Source organism: Papio anubis, chromosome 3 (assembly GCF_008728515.1).
Source record: "Papio anubis isolate 15944 chromosome 3, Panubis1.0, whole genome shotgun sequence".
Lineage (NCBI taxonomy): Eukaryota > Metazoa > Chordata > Mammalia > Primates > Cercopithecidae > Papio > Papio anubis.
The window spans coordinates 181983830-182003434 of record NC_044978.1 but is presented as its reverse complement, the minus strand read 5'-3'; the positions used below and the strand labels follow the sequence as shown (position 1 = coordinate 182003434).

General features: G+C 46.0%; 1 protein-coding gene across 18 annotated transcripts in view; it reads left to right on the top strand.

Annotated features, from left to right (window-relative positions):
* Positions 1–19605, top strand: part of GRK4 (G protein-coupled receptor kinase 4) — a 75578-nt gene that overhangs the window by 7139 nt on the left and 48834 nt on the right. For 12 of the 18 annotated variants that reach the window (XM_003890867.4, XM_009215654.4, XM_009212503.4 and 9 more), the window contains 2 exons: positions 13660–13755; positions 17655–17767. The exons of 2 other annotated variants lie outside the window; for them this stretch is intronic. In XM_003890867.4, coding sequence (XP_003890916.1) covers positions 13660–13755; positions 17655–17767 — 209 coding nt within the window. Of the gene's footprint in view, positions 1–13659; positions 13756–17654; positions 17768–19605 lie in introns of those variants that run through there. 4 more of the 18 variants (XM_003890869.3, XM_003890868.3, XM_009214188.4 and 1 more) reach the window with 3 other exon arrangements.

Genomic DNA, 19605 nt, shown 5'->3' with positions numbered 1-19605 from the left:
GGCACAGTGGCTCATGCCTGTAATCCTAGCACTTTGGGAGGCCAAGGCGGGTGGATCACGAGGTCCAGATATCAAGACCATCCTGGCCAACATGATGAAACTCCGTCTCTACTAAAAATACAAAAGTTAGCCGGGCGTGGTGGCGTGCACCTGTAGTCCCAGCTACTTGGGAGGCTGAGGCGGGAGAATCACTTGAACCTGGGAGGTGGAGGTTGCAGTGTGCTGAGATCGTGCCACTGCACTCCAGCCTGGCGACAGAGTAAGACTCCGTCTCAAAAAAAAAAAAAAATGTTCTTGAGCTTTATATTTTGACCAAAATTAGGCAATAGTTACCTTAAAGAAAAATTATACAATGAAAATCATTTTGGCTTTATTAAAGCTCCCGAAAAAAACTCTAGAATTAGGGCTTCTTGAGGTACTTTTTAACAGAAACATTTACGGTATTTTGTATGTATGTGTGCAAAGTCCATTATTGACATTTATGTCATGGTTATAAAGACTAATTTGGTAACAATATTCAGTCTCCAGTAAATATGTGGTTAATTGATATGTAAATTACTTCCAAAATACAAATTAATAGTCTCATATTACATTTTTGTGCTTTGCTACCTTTACCTCAAACAAAATAATCTGTGTGGTTCTTCATGCTTGTTTCCGCACCTTTTGCCCAGCTTTGCTTGCGTCAGTCATCGGCCAGGGGACTGTCAGCACCTCATGAAGCCCTTTAAATGCTTCTCTGAGGTCATTTGCGTAATGTTGTGGCCTATAGTAGGTACTCAATAAATAGCTGATGGTTGGATGAATGAATGAATAAGGATGAGGAAATGAGCAAGCTAGGCATGCCTGCATCTGAAGCAGAAGTGGCCCAAAAATGCAAGGAAAAGAAACTTGGCAGGAATAGCAGGAAGAAGAAAGGCAGAGGATGGTATTGTGTGAGTTTGCTAGGGCTGTGTGACAAAGTGATACAAACCTGATGTCTCCAGCAACAGACGTTTGTTGTCTCACAGTCTTGGAGGCCAGAGTGCAAGATCGAGTTGTGAGCGGAGCTGGTTCCTTCTGTGGGCTGTGAGGAAGAATCTGTCGCAGGCCTCTCTCCCAGCCTCTGCTGGCTCGCTGGCAGTCTCTGGTGTCCCCTGGCTTGGAGGTGCATCATTCTGATCTGTCTTCATCGTCACGTGGCGTGCCCTCTGTGGGCGTCTCTGTGTCCAATTTTCCATTTTTATAAGGATACCAATCATGTTGGATTAGGGCCCACCCTGATGACCTTATTTTAACTTAATTATCTCTATAAAGACCCTATCTCCAAATAAGATCACTTTCTGAGGGTTAGGAGCTAATTGGGGAATAGAACTCTAACATACGTTCTTTAAGGCGGGATGAATTCAGCCTGTAACAAGTACCTTTGAAACAGATGAAGGCAGCCCGTAGAGGGGATCCTTGGGCCTTCAAACACTGTGGCCCCACTTTACTGCCTGCTTTTGGGGACCTCAAAAACTTAGAGGAATCCTCTGCCAGTTTTCAACCCAGTATGCTGCCCAGACTTTAGTGTCTGTGGATGGTCCTCCTTTGAAATGCCTGTGGCCCTGCTGACCACCGTTGACCTCGCCATGGCCCCACGACTCATTGTGCTCTGCCTGTTCTTGCCTGGTTCTTCACCTTCTGGCCTGCTTGTCTTTACGTAGCATTGACAGTGTAGCCGGCCCACCTGTGAGTGTGACCGGCCCGGGCCAAACAGCGGGGGCATGGAACCAGAGCGCTGTGCTGTGCAGTGGAGACTTTTGGAACTGAGGACAGCTGAATGAGGGGTAGATTGGCTGCTAGCATTCACCAGCACGTGTGCCCCAAACCTGCGGGGAGGGCCCCCTTCTTCTCTCTTCTCTTTAACCTGTGACAGTCTGTCTCTTAGACCAAGCCAGGGGACCTCTTGTAGCTGTAGTGTGTGCTCCATGCCCTACCAGGTCTAGTCATATGTGGGGGGGGGGCGGGGGTGAGGTGTTTAGAGGTGCACAGTGTGTGCACTGCTGTGTGTGTTTGTTATTTACTCTTTAAAAAAAAATTTAAGACAGGTCCTCACTCTGTCGCCCAGGCTGGAGTGCAGCAGTGCAATCTCGGCTCTCTGCAATCTCCACCTCCTGGGTTCAAGCAATTCTCCTGCCTCAGCCTCCCAAGTAGCTAAGACTACAGGTGCCCACCGCCATCCCCAGCTAATATTTGTATTTTTTGTAGGGATAGGGTTTCACCATGTTGCCCAGGGTGGTCTTAAACTCCTGAACCTAAGTGATCTGCCCACTTCGACCTCACAAAGTGCTGGCCGTGTTATTTACTCTTCAAACAAGTGTGGGGTCAGTTAGGTGCTAGGTGCTGAGTTCTCACTTCCACCACCTCACCAAAGCCACCCTTGCCACGTCTCAGGGATCAGTTCTTGGTCCTTGTCTTTCTGCCCCCGTGGGCTGCGCTGGTGTAGTGTGCCATGCTTTCTTCCGTGAGCTTGTTCTGCATCATCACCTTTCCTGTTCCACTGCTTGCTCAGATGGCTTGGCTGGTCCCCCTTATCTTCTAGGCCTTTTAATAGCAAATGCCCCCCGTCTTTGTTCAGGAGCCTCTCGCTTTCTCTATCCACACTTGCTCCCTTGTGATCTTGCAGTACTATGGTTTGAAACAGGCTCCTGTCTCTCCAGTTCATGCCTGCAGGCTGGGCCTCTCCACTCAACTTGCAGCTCACTGTGCTCCTGCCTACCTGACATCACTGTGTGGAAGCGTCACTGGTACCAGAAAGAGCCTGCACCAGGCCCTGAATACTCAACCCCAGCACCCCGATGTTTCCATCTGCACCTCAGTTAATGCTCATGTAGCTGCACTTGACTTCCTCACACCCCCACACTCAATCCTTGGGCAGAGTGTTCAGCCCTCACCTCAAAACGCAGCAGAATCCGACCTTTTCTCACCTTCACTACTATCACTTGGCTCAAGCTGTCAGCATCTCACCTGGAACACTGTGGCCAGCTTCTGCCTTTTCCCTGTTCTCAGCACAGCAGCCAGAGTGGCCTTATTAAAATTTAAGCCAGATTGTGTCAGCCGCTCCTCTGAACTCTCTTCATGGCTTCCCAGACAACTCAGAGTGAAAGCCATAGTCCCTGCAGTGGACTTAAGACCACTGCCCCAACCTCATCCACCCTCTCTCACTGCCTCCACACGGTTTCCTCTGTCCCTTGAGAATTTTTCTTACAGGGCTTATTCTCTCACCTCAGGAATTTCCTGGCCACTACTCCTTCCCTCATTCACTCTTTTTTTCTTGGAGACAGGGTCTCGCTATGTTGCTCAGCTCGAACTCCTGGGCTCAAGCAAGCCCACCTAAGCCTCCCCTGTAGCTGAGATTATAGACGCACACCACCACACCCAGCTGTCATTTACTCTTTATTTTTCTCCACAGCACTTCTTATTATCTCATATAGTATGTATTTTACTTGTACTTTGTTCGTTGGGCTTTCTCCCTAAAATGTAAGCTTCGTAAGAGGAGGAAGTTTTATTTGCTTTGTTCACTGCTGTATTTTTCGTGCCTAGAACAGTGCCTGGCACACATTAGATGCTCAGTAAATACTTGTTGAATGAATGAATGTATGAATAGCAGTTAAGATCATGGGCTTTGGAGCCAGCCAGGCTTTGGAGCCAGCCAGACCTGGCTTTATATCTCAGTGCCCTCTTTATACTATCTTGACGACGGCGCCAGTTACTTCACTTTCATTCAAAAATGATTTATTGTGTGCCAGGCACTAAGCTTGGCTCTAGGGATATACAGGGATGAATAAAAACAGATAAATCTCTCCTGAGAAGCTGACAGTCATGGAGGAAAGTACTTGGCTCAGGTAACGTGGGGGATCAGACAGGAGGGCTTTATGGTCCAGCCCTGGAAGTGGGTACACCCATTTTTGGCTGTTTTTTATTCCAATAGTTTTGGAGAAACAGGTGGTGTTTTGTTTGCATGGAAAAGTTCTTTAGTGGTGGTTTCTGAGATTTTGGTGCACCTGTCACCCGAGCGGTACACCCGTTTTGTACATTGCTCTGTCACATGGCCACTTTTAACTGCAAAGGGGGCAGAGCCACAGAAGTACTAGCTGGGCAGCCACTTCCTGGCAACGACTCAAGAGTGCATCTTGAGTCAGCATAGGACAGTTGGCTCTCTGGGCCATGTCTGTCCTCTAGCCACCAAATATCCAGGCACAGCCTTCTTCCCTTACAGGCATCCTAATCTCCCTTCAAAGACCAGAATGAGGCCGGGTGCGGTGGCTCATGCCTGTAATCCCAGCATTTTGAGAGGCTGAGGCAGACAGACCATGAGATCAGGAGATGGAGACCATCCTGGCCAACATGGTGAAACCCCATCTCTACTAAAAATACAAAATTTAGCTGGGTATGGTTGCATGCACCTGTAGTCCCAGCTACTCGGGAGGCTGAGGCAGGAGAATCGCTTAAACCTGGGAGGCGGAGGTTGCAGTGAGCCGAGATCGCACCACTGCACTCCAGCCTGGCGAGAGAGTGAGACTCTGTCTCAGGAAAAAAAAAAAAAAAGACCAGAAAGACCTCTGCTCTGTTTCCTCCATGAGTGCTAGACGTGGCTCCTCAGGATTCAGCAGCCTACATAAAGAACCAAATGATTTTCCCTCCTCATACCTAATACACCATGGGGGAGCAGAGGCAGGGTGACTATTGCAGAAATTCCCTTTTAGGAAAGGAAGAGCAGGGTGCCCTCAGTAGACATGGGCCCATCAGCGAAAGGGCCCTGTGGGGTTGGGGAACATTCCTTGATTAGTGCCCAGTTATGCCCTCACCTGTGTTCACTGTGTCCCATGGCTCCACCCCCAAGACATTTTCCTTCTTGAGCCAGCTAAGATGGACAGACAGATGAAACCTCCACAGGTTTCTTAAGCAGTGCAGAGCTTTGCAGACCCACTGCTGCTGACTGGAGTTTGTGGGTTTGAAGGTTGTTTTAAGGCTCAAGCAGTTCAAGGCTGTCTTCATCCTGGATCCAAGTTCTTCAGCACCATGCTTCTCTCAGAAACATAGTCGGCTTTGGCCTGGTGCGGTGGCTCACACCTGCAATTCCAGCACTTTGGGAGGCCGTGGCGGGCAGATCATGAGGTCAGGAGATCAAGACCATCCTGGCTAACACGATGAAACCCTGTCTCTACTAAAACTACAAAAAATTAGCCAAGCATGGTGGCGGGCACCTGTAGTCCCAGCTACTCGGGAGGCTGAGGCAGGAGAATGGCATGAATCCAGGAGGCAGAGCTTGCAGTGAGCCAGGATTGCGCCACTGCACTCCAGCTGGGTGACAGAACAAGACTGTGTCTCAAAAAAAAAAAAAAAAAAAAAAAAAAAGAAAGAAAGAAACATAGTCGGCTTTTGATCTTGTTAAGCTAAATTTATAGGTGGCCATTGGTTTGTACTAAGCTCCTATACTAGGCCCAACAAATCAAACCACAATGGAGTCACTCATGCTGAAGTTCCATGTCACCATGCTGAAAGTTGTTTGACCTTCTGAGAGATCAGGAGAGAGATGTAGTAGCCAAATCCCCAAACAGGCCAATTTTAGCCAGCATGATAAGGAGGTCCCCTCTGCTTTAACCTTTGCAAGAGGCAAGGAGCAAGGGAAGTAACTTTGAAAGGACTAGTCTGCTTTTTGTTTTCTGTGTCTGCTTGCTTCAGCCCTTTTCTGCCTATAAAACCAAACTCCTCTGTTCAGCTCATTGAAACAGTCATTCTGTTTTCTTTTTCTTTCTCTTTCTTTCTCTCTCTCTCTTTCCATGCCTCCCTCCTTCCCTTCCTTTTTTTTTTTTTTTCCTCTCTTTCACAGGCTCTTGTCTGTTGCTCAGGCTGAAATGCAGTGGCGCAGTCACGGCTCATTGCAGCCTTGACCTCCTAGGCTCCAGTGATCCTCCCACCTCAGCTTCCTGAGTAGCTGGGACTACAGGTGCACGCCACCATGTCTAAATTTTTTTTGTACAGATGGGGGTCTCACTATGTTGCCCAGGCTGCATTCTGTTTTTTAGAAAGAGGTGTTGTCCAATTCTAGCATTGCAGAGAAAAGCCAACTAGATTCCAACTTGAAATTTGATGTAATTTTATCCTTTGACGATCTGTTTGCTTCTGGCCAGTTCCATGTGCCAGTAGTTGCACCCACCCTTCTTTCCTAGATACGTTCTCAAACTTGAATTTTCTTTTTTCCCTTCCCTTCCTTTCCTTTGAGTTTTGCTCTTGATGCCCAGGCTGTAGTACAATGGCACGATCTCAGCTCACCACAACCTCCGCTTCTCAGGTTCAAGCAATTCTCCCACCTCAGCCTCCCGAGTAGCTGGGATTGCAGGCGCATGCCACCACGTCCGGCTAATTTTGTATTTTTACTAGAGACGGGGTTCCTCCATGTTAGTCAGACTGGACTGCCAACCTCAGGTGATCGGTCTGCCCCAGCCTCCCAGAGTGCTGAGATGACAGGCGTGAGCCGCCACACCTGGCCGAATTTTCTTTCTTTCAAGTCTCTACTCTCCCCAGATTAATTGGGGGCTGTCTTGAGGCAGCAGTTTGGGTGGGAAAACCACACCCCTGATTTGCTTGTTGCACAGAGCTGAGTTTCTATGTGCTTTTGTCTTTCAAAGCCTTTTCCAGTTTTATTTTCCACGTTTGGGAGTCCAGGAACAGGTGGCCTTTCATACTCTCTAAAGGCCCAAATTTCTGGAATGTTTGCCCTTTTTTTTTTTTTTTATTGCTGCTTACAAAGCCAGCAATTCTTGCTTGAGCTCCCTTCCCCAGCAAAATACCTTCCTCGGTATGACGAGTAACAGCGCATACTACTGCTGTTCGACCTGTTTGCTGGAGCGTAGGGCTCTCTAAGCACTTGGTCTGTGTGTTCTGACTCTTGAGTTATCACAGACAACACTGTACTAAATGTGTTGCTGCTACTGAATAACACAGAGCTCCGGCTGCTAGGCCTACTGCTAGACCATCTGTTTACCTGAGGTTTTTTTTAGGTTAACATTTCCCTTCAAGATACTGACATCTGTATCAGTGAAACTAATACTTGCTGCTGTAACAGATAAACCTTAAAATCTCTCTTGTTTGTGAAAAAGTAAGAATATAATTTATTTTTCATGTCCGTAAAAGCCATGTTGAGGGTGGTCAGAGAGGGAGTGGGTGAGTGGACTATGCTTCGTGCAGTCATTCAGGGTTCCAGGCTGGCGGAAGTTCTGGGTCATCAACACATGGCTCCCAAGATCCTCCTGTGGATCTCGGTCCATCTACCAAACAAAGAAGTGAGAACACGGAGAACCGTGTGGCAGATTCTTCCAGGCCAGTCGTGGAAGTGGCATAAACACTTCTGTCCACATTCTGTTGTGCAGATCGCAGTCACGTGGCCCCCCTCCCCGCAGGGGACTGGGAAATGTAGTCCCTCGTTGGGCCGCCACTTCCCAACAGCAGTATTAGGAGTTCACTATGTATTCTGATTACTAATCCCTTATCAGATATATAATGTGCAGATATTTTCCCCCATTCCATGAGCTATGAAATTCACTTTGCCTATTTTTTCTTTTGTAACATGAACCTTTGGTGTCCTGACTATATCTCTTTTGACAATAAAATATTTTCCTTCTTTTTTACAGCTGAAATTGAGAATAAACTAGGTTTTATAGAAATTCCTAAAAGTCAGTTGCTGTATTAATCTATCCTAAAGATCCACATTGAGTGGGAAGAAAAAGGGGGAAAAAACTTTCATCTTTAAAATTACCTTTATGTAGAAAAGCTCTTTGGTTCTTGGTTATCTCATAGACTGTGGCTTCACACATTAAGCTAATTGATAATATGCTAAGTTTTTAAGAATCTTTTAAAAACTTGGTCTGATAGGATTCTATAATTGAGCTAATCGATTCTATTGTCAATCTAAAAAAAGATATCAGAGAAAAATATCTCCAAATTTAATGAATGTATTAGGGAGTAACAAAGAGGATTATAATTTGGGATGCACAGCCATGGCAAGCCACAGGTGCACCCGAAAAGGGGAAAGGAAGAGGAAGCTTTTATTTGGCAAACAGGGAGAGGTTCACATAACCTGCTTGGAAACAGAGTTCACTGGTTCCAGGGGCTCAAGATTGCAGTTAGCATCAGTTCTGTGGTGGAGATGCCGCTATGGGGCAGGACTGGTTCCAGGTCCTGGAATTTGGCATCAGTTCTGTGGTGGAGATGCCGCTATGGGGCAGGTGTTCTTTCAAGAGCATCTTATCTCAATTGCTACAGTCCTAAAAATGTCCAGACCAGGCCAGGCAAGGTGGCTCATGCTTGTAATCCCAGCAGTTTGGGAAGCTGAGGCAGGAGGGTCGCTTGGGCCCAGGGGTCTGAGACCAGCTTGGGCAACATGGCAAGATCTCTTCTCTACAAAAGCTTTTTGAAAAAATAGCCATGTGTGGCCAGGCACAGTGGCTCATGCCTGTAATCCCAGCACTTTGGGAGGCCGAGGCAGGCAGATCACCTGAGGTCAGGAGTTCGAGACCAGTCTGGCCAACATGGTGAAACCCCGTCTCTACTAAAAATACACAAATTAGGCCAGGCACGGTGGCTCACGCCTGTAATCCTAGCACTTTGGGAGGCCGAGGCAGGTAAATCACCCGAGGTCTGGAGTTCGAGACCAGCCTGACCAACATGGAGAAACCCTGTCTCCACTAAAAATACAAAATTAGCCAGCCATGGTGCCACATGCCTGTAATCCCAGCTACTCAGGAGGCTGAGCCAAGAGAATCGCTTGAACCCAGTAGGCGGAGGTTGTGGTGAGCCAAGATCACACCATTACACTCCAGCCTGGGCAACAACAGTGAAACTCTGTCCCCCACCCAGCCAAAAAAACCAATATATAGCCATGTGTGGTAGTGCATGCTTGTGGTCCCAGCTGCTGAGGAGGCTGAGGTAGCTGGATCTCTTGAGTCCAGGAAGTCAAGGCTGCAGTGAGCCTTGCATTCTGCATTCTAGCCTGGGTGACAGAGCAAGACTCTATCTCAAGAAAGAAAAAAAAACCAGTCTAGTGGTAAACCTGGTCTCAGAAATATCTGCATATGTGCCAAATGTAGGTCATGAAAAGCATGAGATGCATGAAGGATGTGAAAGAATTTCTTGTGGGGTTATTTTAGAAACTCCTCCTGATGGTTCTTATCTCAGACATGCAAGCAAGAGCCCTTTTTTGTGCCTTCCCTGCTCCAAGTTTGTTTGGGTCTGACAAGAGCGCTTTCATCCTGTTATGACCAGCTGCCTGACCCTCCAGTGCCTGGCACACAGGACAGGGACAGCAGATGTCTTCTGAATAAATAGTTTGTTAGCCAGGATTCACAGTATGGAAAGATGACTGGGGCTGCCATGGCCACCCAGCCTCCCTGGAGCCTTCACTGCCTGGAGCTGGCTGAGGGTGGCAGCAGCCAGGATGAAGAGGAAAGCCTAACACCTTGACTTGTTTCCCTCTTCATCCAAGAAGGGAACCTGGGAACCAGTCTTCAGTGGGAATCTTCTGTGGATGTAGAAAACCGTACCCTAAAGGGGAAGGGAAGGAACACTGAACCCTTCTCATGGGCCTGGTAGCTGTCTATACAAGTTACCCTATTTAATCTCCACAGCAAGCCTACTAGATGCTGAGATCTCCATGTGCAAATACCCCAGAACCCCACCAAGATGAGGCACAGGGACTCATGGGAAGCCTTGTCTTCCTTGGGCCCATCTGTGAGGAGCAGAACAGCTCACCTCTTGCCTGACATGCTAGTCCTGGGTGATGCATCCAGCCTACCTCTTGTTGCCACCCTACCCCACCATCAGTGCCACACACCCATGAACACAAACCCACTGGGGCTGAGCGGCTGTGCCACTGTCACAGGATCCTCAGGGTGTCACTTCACCAGCTGGAAACTTCTGTGGCCAGTGGCAGCTTTGCCTGAGTTTTGCTTGGGCCCACTGGGCTCCTTCCACCCACTTGGCCTGGCAGGCTGTGCTTGTCTTTCACTACTGGTCCAGATCCCATGCCTGCCAAGGGCAAGCCAGGTGCAGAGCAGCAAGGGTTGCATGAGCAAATGAGTGCAGGGTCCAGCCACTGGGCACAGCCAGGCATGCCAACTATGGCAGGGTGGGCAGCTCCAGGCACCAGCGCGGGCCCTGGCTACCTGCTGTGGCTGTGGCTAGACCAAGCATACTGCAAGCAGCTTCCACTGTGGGCACCAGGGAACATGGTGACGGCCAGAAGCTTGGAGGCTCCAGCAACCACAGAGCTTCAAAGAGGGTGTCACAGCTTTGGCTTGGGGAGCTCCTAAATCTGGGCTCCCCAAGGGGCCGCAACTCTTCTCTCTACTCTCCTCATCACCCACAACGTGGTGAGTTGGGGGGTGTGCTTCAGCCTGTTTGTGTTACAGCTCTTTCAGTCCTGCCATTCAGTGGGTCCCAAGTTCTTGTCCCATGTCCAGGAAGAATGAGGTACACAGACAACTGGAGGGCAAGCAAGGAGAAGAGGTGCTTTGCTGAGTGACAGATGACAGTACAGCTCTCAGGAGACCCAAAATGGGTAGCTCCTTTCTGCGGGCTGATCATCCCATCATCTGTGCGGCCCTCAGAGGAGAGGAGACCTGGAGTGGGTAGCTCCTATCTGCAGGCAGGTCGTCCTGATGAGTGTACAGCCCTCAGTAGAGAGGAGACCCACAGTGTGTAGCACCTCTCTGCAGGCAGGTTGTCCTGTTTTCTGCCTGAGTCTGGCTGAGTTGGGAGTTTTTATGAGCTTCAGAGGGGAGGAAGTGCATGCTGATTCGTCCATGGGCGGGCCCAGAAAAACCACCGTAAGTTCTCACTCCAGTCTGCAGAACTGGCAGCCCAGCCCTCAGGCTTCAGTCTATCCCTGGCTTGAAAGTGAGGTTTCACTGGGGACCCTGCCCCTTTCCACCCAGGAGCCTGTCTGCTTCCTGCCCTTGTTCACGGTGCCCAGGCTGTTTGTGCCAAGGGGTGCCTGCAGACCTGCCTTGAGCTGAACTAAGCCACGCCTTGGCCTCTCTGCCATGCTCATTGGTGTCCAAAGTCTGGAGGGGGCTGAGGCGGCAGGTGGCTGGTGTGTCAGCACCACCCCTACCGTGCACACACCTGGCTGGGTCGTGACAGTGCCTGGGCTCAGCCACAACTTTGATCCAAAATCAGAGTAGGTGCCAGGAGCAGTGAGAGGCCAGTCAGTGGGAACAGGCACTTCCGGGCCTGTGGGAGCAGGGGAGCTTCCTGGGCCCCTGAGAGCACAGGGATACCTAGGTCAGCAGCTGTGGCTGGGTGGCTGCAGCTGCTTCCAGTAGTGTGGGGCTCCCACCCCACCAACCTGAAAGGGGATGGGGCTCCCACCTGTTCCTGGGTCACACTGGCACTGGCTACTGCTGCCAGCACCACCTCATCCAGGCCCTGCCTGCCTTGCTGCTTGGCTCCTGAGAAGGTGGAAGCACTGGTTCTAAACCTACAGACAGTGTCAGGCTTAGGAAAGGAAGGACATAGCAGCCAGGCTGCCATGTTTCTTGCTAGTTACTTGAGTAGTATAAAGTTGGAAGAGTCCAGGGACCCAGAGAAAGCAGAGATAGTGAAATATGAATACGACCAAGAGGGACTTATTCTCTGCTCAATGATTCAGCAGCTTGGGCACAGAAGCACCACTGAAGACGTAAGCCATGTCTCGGAGCACTTGTAGATCATGCTTGTTGTCCACTTGTGGAATCTAGAGGGCAAAATACTGCATCAGGCAAGTGACAGCTCAGCTCTGTACTCCTTTAAGAGGTCAGATAAAAATGGCGTATCCCAAAGAACAGTTCTTACTTCAACTGAAGGGAGAACCAGCAATAGCCCTGAAAAAAATAACCCATAACCAAAGATGATAGCCGTTTTTCAGTGCCTACTGCTTCTCTGGAATGAGTTTCTGTGTTCTCTGTGAAGGGACAGGAGGAACAGGTTCCCCTTTCCCCACCCTTCAGTGACATGGGACATGGCTGTCACTGATGCAGCACTTAGCATATTCTCTGGCATTGGCAGGTGGTTGTGACATGTTTATTAAATAAATATTAACAAAAAGAAAAAATGTGGACTCGATCTGAGGGGGAAGATAATGAGTCTAAGGTGAACATGTTGAACGCCAGGTGCTCTGGACATCTTGTGGTGTGGGACATGAGTCCAGAGCTCATGATCTCAGTTGAGATATTGAGTCGGGGGAGTAGAAGAGCAAAACTAAGGCTGAGGAAGAAGCTTTTGCATCTTTGATGGTTATCTTTTTTGGAGATATCAAGTCTGTATCTCTAGCTGAGCCTCTTCTGAGCTCATCCCAGTCTACCCATCTTCCAAATGTCTGTCTCTTACAATTTTCCACACTCACCGCATTTAAGACAGAGCTCATCGTCTCCCAAGGAAACGTGACTTTCTCCCTGGTTTCCCAATTATTCCAAATGGTCATGGAATCTTAGTCACCCAGCCTAAGCCATTATGTTCTCCTGGATAAAATTTAGTAAAATTTTAGCTGCCCGGAAGGCTTGAGATTGAAGATGCTCATTTCTCTGAGTTACATTAAAGAAAAAAATGGTGCTTGTTTAAAAGATCTTTCTGGAGTATTATAGTGTAGCTTTTTCCACCATTCTTGTTTCGCCATGGGATGCTCTTCTCCCAGCACTTGCCAAGACTCTGTCCCTCACATCCTTCAGGCCTCTGCCTAAATGTGACCCTGGTAGAGAGGTCTTCTCTGATCCTACCTTAGTTAAAACAGCACCTTCCACCTTTACCCTGCTTGATTTCATTTCGTATTTATCACTATACGATTAGCTATTTTTTTCTGATCTCTTATTAACTGATGTGTGCATCTCTCTCCCTGCATTAGTCCATTTTCACACTGCTCTGAAGATACTACCCTCAGGTAGTAATTTATAAACCAAAGAGGTTTAATTGACTCATAGTTCTGCATGGCTGGAGAGGCCCCAGGAAACTTACAGTCATGGTAGAAAGCAAAGGGGAAGCAAGGCATGTCTTACATGGTGGCAGGAGAGAGAGAGCACAGGGGAAACTGCCACTTTTAAAACCATCAGATCTGGTGATATCTCCCTCATTATCACGGGAACAGCATGGGGAATCCGTCCCCACAATCCAATCACAGGACTCCCACCAGGTCCCTCCCTCGACATGTGGATATTATAATTTGAGATGAGATTTGGGTGGGGACACAGAGCCAAACCATATCACTCGCTCGCTAAGAATGTGAGGGAGGGACTTGGTCTTTTTTATTGTCATATTCCCAGTGCTTTGAAGGTGTTTGGTACATAGTAGATGCTCAGTAAATATTTCTTTGATAAATATTTGTAAGCAACCCTGAGCAATATGTCATGTTAGATCTAGTTTACATATTTGGAAACTGAGGCTCACTGTGGCTTCTAAATGGCAGACCCAGTGACAAATTGCATCACCTGGGAATTTTATACTTCATCAAGCAGCTTTCCAGATAAGACAAATCATTATAAGCATGTATTTTTACTCATCATAGGTACCCAAACCGCTCAAACAGAAATGATAAGATGTGTTAGTGGAAGTAGTTGTTATACTTAGATATTTCTGACTTAAAAAAAAATTGCCTTTTTCTCCCAAATTCAGGAGGATATGGTAAAAAAAGTGGCCGTAGTAAAAAATGGAGGGAGATACTGACGCTGCCTCCTGTCAGCCAGTGCAGTGAGCTCAGACATTCCATTGGTGAGTAAATAGTGCCTACTTATGCCTGAATGACACATCTGGCGTTATACCATCCGTTAGATGTTATTCTTTCTTGAGAATATTGAAAACAAATACGGAATACGTTATTCCGTATTTGTTTCAAACGTTTTATGATAAATTCTCCTTATATCTTCATTACTCCTCTCAGGAAAGAAAAACAAACCTTTAGATTTTCTGATCTGCAGTTATAAAGTTGGCTGTTGGTTTTTTTCATTAAGAACTTTTTTTTTTTTTTTTTTGGAGAGGTAGGGTCTCACCATGTTGCCCAGACTGGTCTTAAACTCCTGAGCTCAAGCAATCTGCCCCCACCGGCCTCCCAAAGTACTGGAATTACAGGCCTGAGCCACTGTGCCTGGCCCACATTAAAAACATTTTTTAAAAGTAATACGTGTGGCCGGGCACAGTGGCTCAAGCCTGTAATCCCAGCACTTTGGGAGGCCGAGACGGGTGGATCACGAGGTCAGGAGATCGAGACCATCCTGGCTAACACGGTGAAACCCCGTCTCTACTAAAAAAATAGAAAAAAATTAGCTGGGCGAGGTGGCGGGCACCTGTAGTCCCAGCTACTCGGGAGGCTGAGGCAGGAGAACGGCGGGAACCCAGGAGGCGGAGCTTGCAGTGAGCTGAGATCCAGCCACTGCACTCCAGCCCGGGCAACAGAGCGAGACTCCGTCTCAAAAAAAAAAAAAAAAAAAAAAGTAATACGTATACTCATTGTTCTATGCATAACTGAAGAAAAAGTAAAAATTCCTCTTCCCACGACCCAGTCGATTATTGTCTCCAGAAGAAACACTGTTAAGTATTGTTTAGTAGCCTTCCAGACAGTTTTCTATGCATGTTTTTAAAAAATATTGGGCCAGGCATGGTGGCAAATACCTGTAGTCGCAGCTACTTGGGAGACTGAGGCAGGAGGATCCCTTGAGCCCAAGAGGTTGAGTCCAACCTGGGCAACATAGTGAGACCTGTCTCGAGGAGGGGAAAAAAAAGAGGGAAAGAAAGAAAAAAGACAAGAAAAGTTTCTATTGATCTTCAGGAAAGGATTAGTCAAATAAAAATACAGTATATCAGTATAACAGAATACTCTGCAACTGTAAAGAATGAGAGTTAGCTACAGGTCCTGACATGAGCCTAAGAAGTCAGATGTAGAATCATCTCTATAGAGCAGTCATAACCGTATTTTTTAAAGATAGAATTTTCAGTTCAAAGGGTACATGCATTTAAACTTTTGATGTTGCTAAATCACCCCCACCAAAAGATTGTATCAGTTTACCGTTCTGCCAACAGTATGTAGCAAGCTTTCTTTGCCATGCTTTTGCTAATACTGGTTGTTATCAGTATTTTTAATATTTACTAAACTGTTATTTGAAAAATGGTTTCTTATGGATGGGGTAGAACATTTCCATTGGATTTTTTCAATTTTTCCTTTCTCTTTTCTTTCTTTCTTTTCTTTTCTTTTTTTTTTTTTTTTGGAGACAGAGTCTCAGCACTCCAGGCTAGAGTGCAGTGGCGAGGTCTCAGTTCACTGCAGCTTCCACCTCCCAGTTCAAGCAGTTCTCCTGCCTCAGCCTCCGGAGTAGCTGGGACTACAGGCACATACCACCACGCCCGGCTAATTTTTGTGTTTTTAGTAGAGACGGGGTTTCCCCATGTTGGCCAGGCTGGTCTCGAACCCCTGACCTCAGGTAATCTGCCTGCCTCTTCCTCCCAAAGTGCTGAGATTATAAGCATGAGCCACCGCGCCCAGCCTCCTTTTTCTTTTCTAATTCATTTATAAAAGCTGTTTATATATAAAAGGAGTTATCATTTTATATCCAATATGAATATATTTATAATTTTGCTTTTTTCCCTTTGGTGTACAGTGTCTTTTTTTCATACAGAGGTTTTAATATTTCATAGAGACAAATGTATCAGTATTTTCCTTCTTAGATTCTGAGCTTTGTGTTATCTGTAGGAAGGACACGTTTATTCCAAGATGATTTTTACAAACCAATCCATCTTTCCTTTAGGACTCTTGTAGTTCCTCTTAAAGAAAGATGAAGTATTTTATTTATCAAGATTAGTTTCTGGTGGTATAAAGGAGCTAGTATTTCCCTCATTGTTTTAACTCCACCATTGTTTTAACTCCACCAAGTTTTTAAAATAACTGCTTCTTGAAGATATAATTCATATGCCATACAACTTATCCATTTAAAGTATATAGTTCAGTAGTTATTAATATATTGAGTTGTGAAACCACCACAATCAATTTGACAGCATTTCCAGCACCCCAAAAAGAAACGCCACACCCATTGGTAGCCACTCCTCACTCCGTCCTGCTCCCTCCAGAGCTAGACAACCACAGATCCACTTTCTGTCTATGTCTTTGCCTGTTCTGGACATTTCATATAAAGGGGAATCATATACTACGTGGTCTTTTACGTAGCATAATGTTGTTAAAGTACTTCATTCTTTTTTTGTCGGTGAATAATATTCCATTATATGGATATATCACATTTTATTTAGCCATTCATCAGCTGATAGACATTGAAGTTGTTTTCTACTCTTGCCTATTATGAATAATGCTGCTATGAAAATGCATGTGCTAGGCTTTTAAAAATCATGATAAAATATACATAACAAAAATTACTGTTTTAAGTGTACAGTTCAGTGGCGTTGAGTTGGATATTGCATGGATATACCACATTTTGCTTATCTGTTCATCTGTTGATGGACATTGGGTGTTCCAAGTTTTTGGCTGTGTGAATAGCGTTGCTAGGAACATTGGTGTGCAAATATCTGTTTGAGTCCCTGCTTTTACTTGTTTTGTGTATGTATTCAGAAGCAGAATTGTTGGCCGGGCACGGCGGCTCACACCTATAATCCCAGCAATTTGGGAGGCCGAGGTGGGCGGATCACTTGAGGTCAGGAGTTTGAGACTAGCCTGGCCAACATGGTGAAACCCTGTTTCTACTAAAATTACAAAAATTGGGTTGGGCGCGATGGCTCATGCCTGTAATCCCAGCATTTTGGAAAGCCAAAGCAGGTGGATCATCTGAGGTCAGGAGTTCGAAACCAGCCTGGCCAACATAGTGAAATCACATCTTTACTAAAAATACAAAAATTACCTGGACGTGGAGGCATGCGCCTGTAATCCAAGGTACTCAGGAGGTTGAGGCATGAGAATTGCTTGAACCCAGGAGGGGGAGGTTGCAGCGAGTTGTGCCACTGCACTCCAGCCTGGATGACAAAAAAAAAAAAAAGAAGTAGAATCATAGGGTAGTTCTGTGTTTAACTTTTTGAGGAATACCAGACTCTTCTTCCAAACTGCTGCCCACTAGGATGTGGTCAGTTACTTCACATCCTTCCCAACGCTTTTTATTTTCCTCTTTATTTTTCATTTTCTCTAATCCTAGTGGGTGTGAAGTATCTTATTGTGTTTTGATTTGCATGTCTCTAATGATTAATGATGTTGAGCATATTTTCATGTGCTTATGGGCCATTTATAAACCTTTAGAGAAACGTCTGTTCACATCTTTTATCCATTTTAAAAATTGAATTGTCTTTTTGTTGTTGAGGTATAAGATTTCTTATAAGATTTCTTTATATATTCTAGATATTAGATGCTTAACAGATAAGCAGGAGAATTGCCTGAACCCAGGAGGTAGAGGTTGCAGTGAGTCGAGATTGTACCACTGCGTTCCAGCCTGGGCAACAGAGGAAGGAGACTGTTTCAAAAACAAAAAAAAACACAAAACAACAACAACAACAAAAAAGAAGAAAACAATACTGCAAATACTGTTTTTGACTTTTATTTTATCAAGTGAAAACAGGCTTAGAACAGCATGTGGTGGATTGTAATGATTATATTTGTTTGCTTCTTATCCCTTTTCTTCACCCAGAAAGGGAATATAACAGTCTTTGTGACAAGCAACCGATAGGAAGACTTCTCTTCAGGCAGTTCTGTGATACCAAACCCACTCTAAAGAGGCACATTGAATTCTTGGATGCAGTGGTAAGCAGTTTATCTCCATACTGAGCAACCCACCCAATCTTGTGCTTTTGAAAATGTAAAAACTGGCCGGGCACGGTAGCTCACGCCTGTAATCCCAGCACTTTGGGAGGCTGAGGTGGGTGGATCACGAGGTCAGGAGATCAAGACCATCTGACCAACATAGTGAAACCCCTTCTCTACTAAAAAAAAAAAAATTAGCCAGGCGTGGTGGCAGGTGCCTGTAGTCCCAGCTACTTGGGAGGCTGAGGCAGGGGAATCACTTGAACCAGGAGGCGGAGGTTGCAGTGAGCTGAGATTGTGCCACTGTACTCCAGCCTGGATGACAGAGCAAGACTCTGTCCCCCCCAAAAAAAAAAGGAAAATGTAAAAACTAGACCTGGGCAATGATGTAGGAGTGGAGGGACTAGTTGTCTTGGTGTCATACTGTCTTCTTAAGACAGAAATCCCTTTAGTCTAAAGTGGTATTTTCTGTAGAATTACATCTCAAGTTTTGGAGCATCACATGTAGTCATTGAATGACTTTGAAACTTGAGGCTTTAATTGTATGAAGATGACAGACTAAATAAGATAATGCTTTTTTAATTTTTATTTTATTTTTTTGTGATGGAGTCTCTCTCTGTTGCCCAGGCTGGAGTGCAGTGGCGTGATCTTGGCTCACTGCAACCTCTGCCTCCCGGGTTCAAGCAATTCTCCTGCCTCAGCTTTGTGATCCGCCTGCCTTGGCCTCTCAAAGTGCTGGATTACAGGCATGAGCCACTGCGCCTAGCCCTAAGATGATAATGCTTGTTTGGCCACCTGAAAAGTGTCCTTTCTGCACTCAACTGGCCAATGCTCTTAACTTAAAAACGTTTTAACCCAGAAGCATATGGAAGGGATAAAGTTTGTGTAAGAAGAATGATCACTTTGGATGGAATTTACTATGCTCAATAAAGTTTCCAACATTCTCATGTATCGTGTTTGAGATTTACTGTGATTTCCTTATAGGTAAAGAAACTTTATGTTTCTAAATCTTTATGGGTACCATTGGCAAGCCTACAATTTCAGAACTATGAAATTCAGAAGCAAGTGACCAATCGAAAATTGCTGGAATTTAGCAGAAAAGCTCTCACTTTTGTACCAGGGTTATGACCCTTCCTCTCTCTGCTTTGGCCTGTCCTAATTGTTATCAGCAAATATGTATTGAGTGCTTATTATATGCAGACATATATTATATGTCTTACATCATTTAATTTGGATTTGATTTTCCTCTAACACAGCTTTTTAAAAACTTTAAAATATATATTTATAATGTATTCTTTTCAGAAAAACATTTGCGGCTGTTTTGTTGTTTGCTTCCTTCCCCCAGATCTCTCCCAGTCCTTTCTTTTCTAGCACTGTTGCTAGAATAAGGTGATTCTTCTTCTTCCTTTTTTTTTTTTTTTTGAGACAGAGGTTTGCTCTTGTCCTCCAGGCTGGAGTGCAGTGGTGTGATCGCAGCTCATTGCAACCTCCGCCTCCCAGATTCAAGCGATTCCCTTGCCTCAGCCTCCTAAGTAGCTAGGACTACAGGCATGTGCCACCACACCCAACTAATTTTTGTATTTTTAGTAGAGACAGGGTTTCTGCATGTTGGCCAGGCTAGTCTCCAACTCCTGACCTCAGGTAATCTGCCCACCTCAGCCTCCCAAAGTGCTGGGATTACAGGCATGAGCCACTGCGCCTGGCCACTTCTTTTTGAAGACAGAGTTCCATCGTGCTGGGCCATGCCTACTCAGTTCGGGGGATGGAACCCAGGGTATAGGTTTTCATGTAGTGGGTAATGTTTGCCAAGCCGCTGTATTTTAAGAATTTAGGGACCT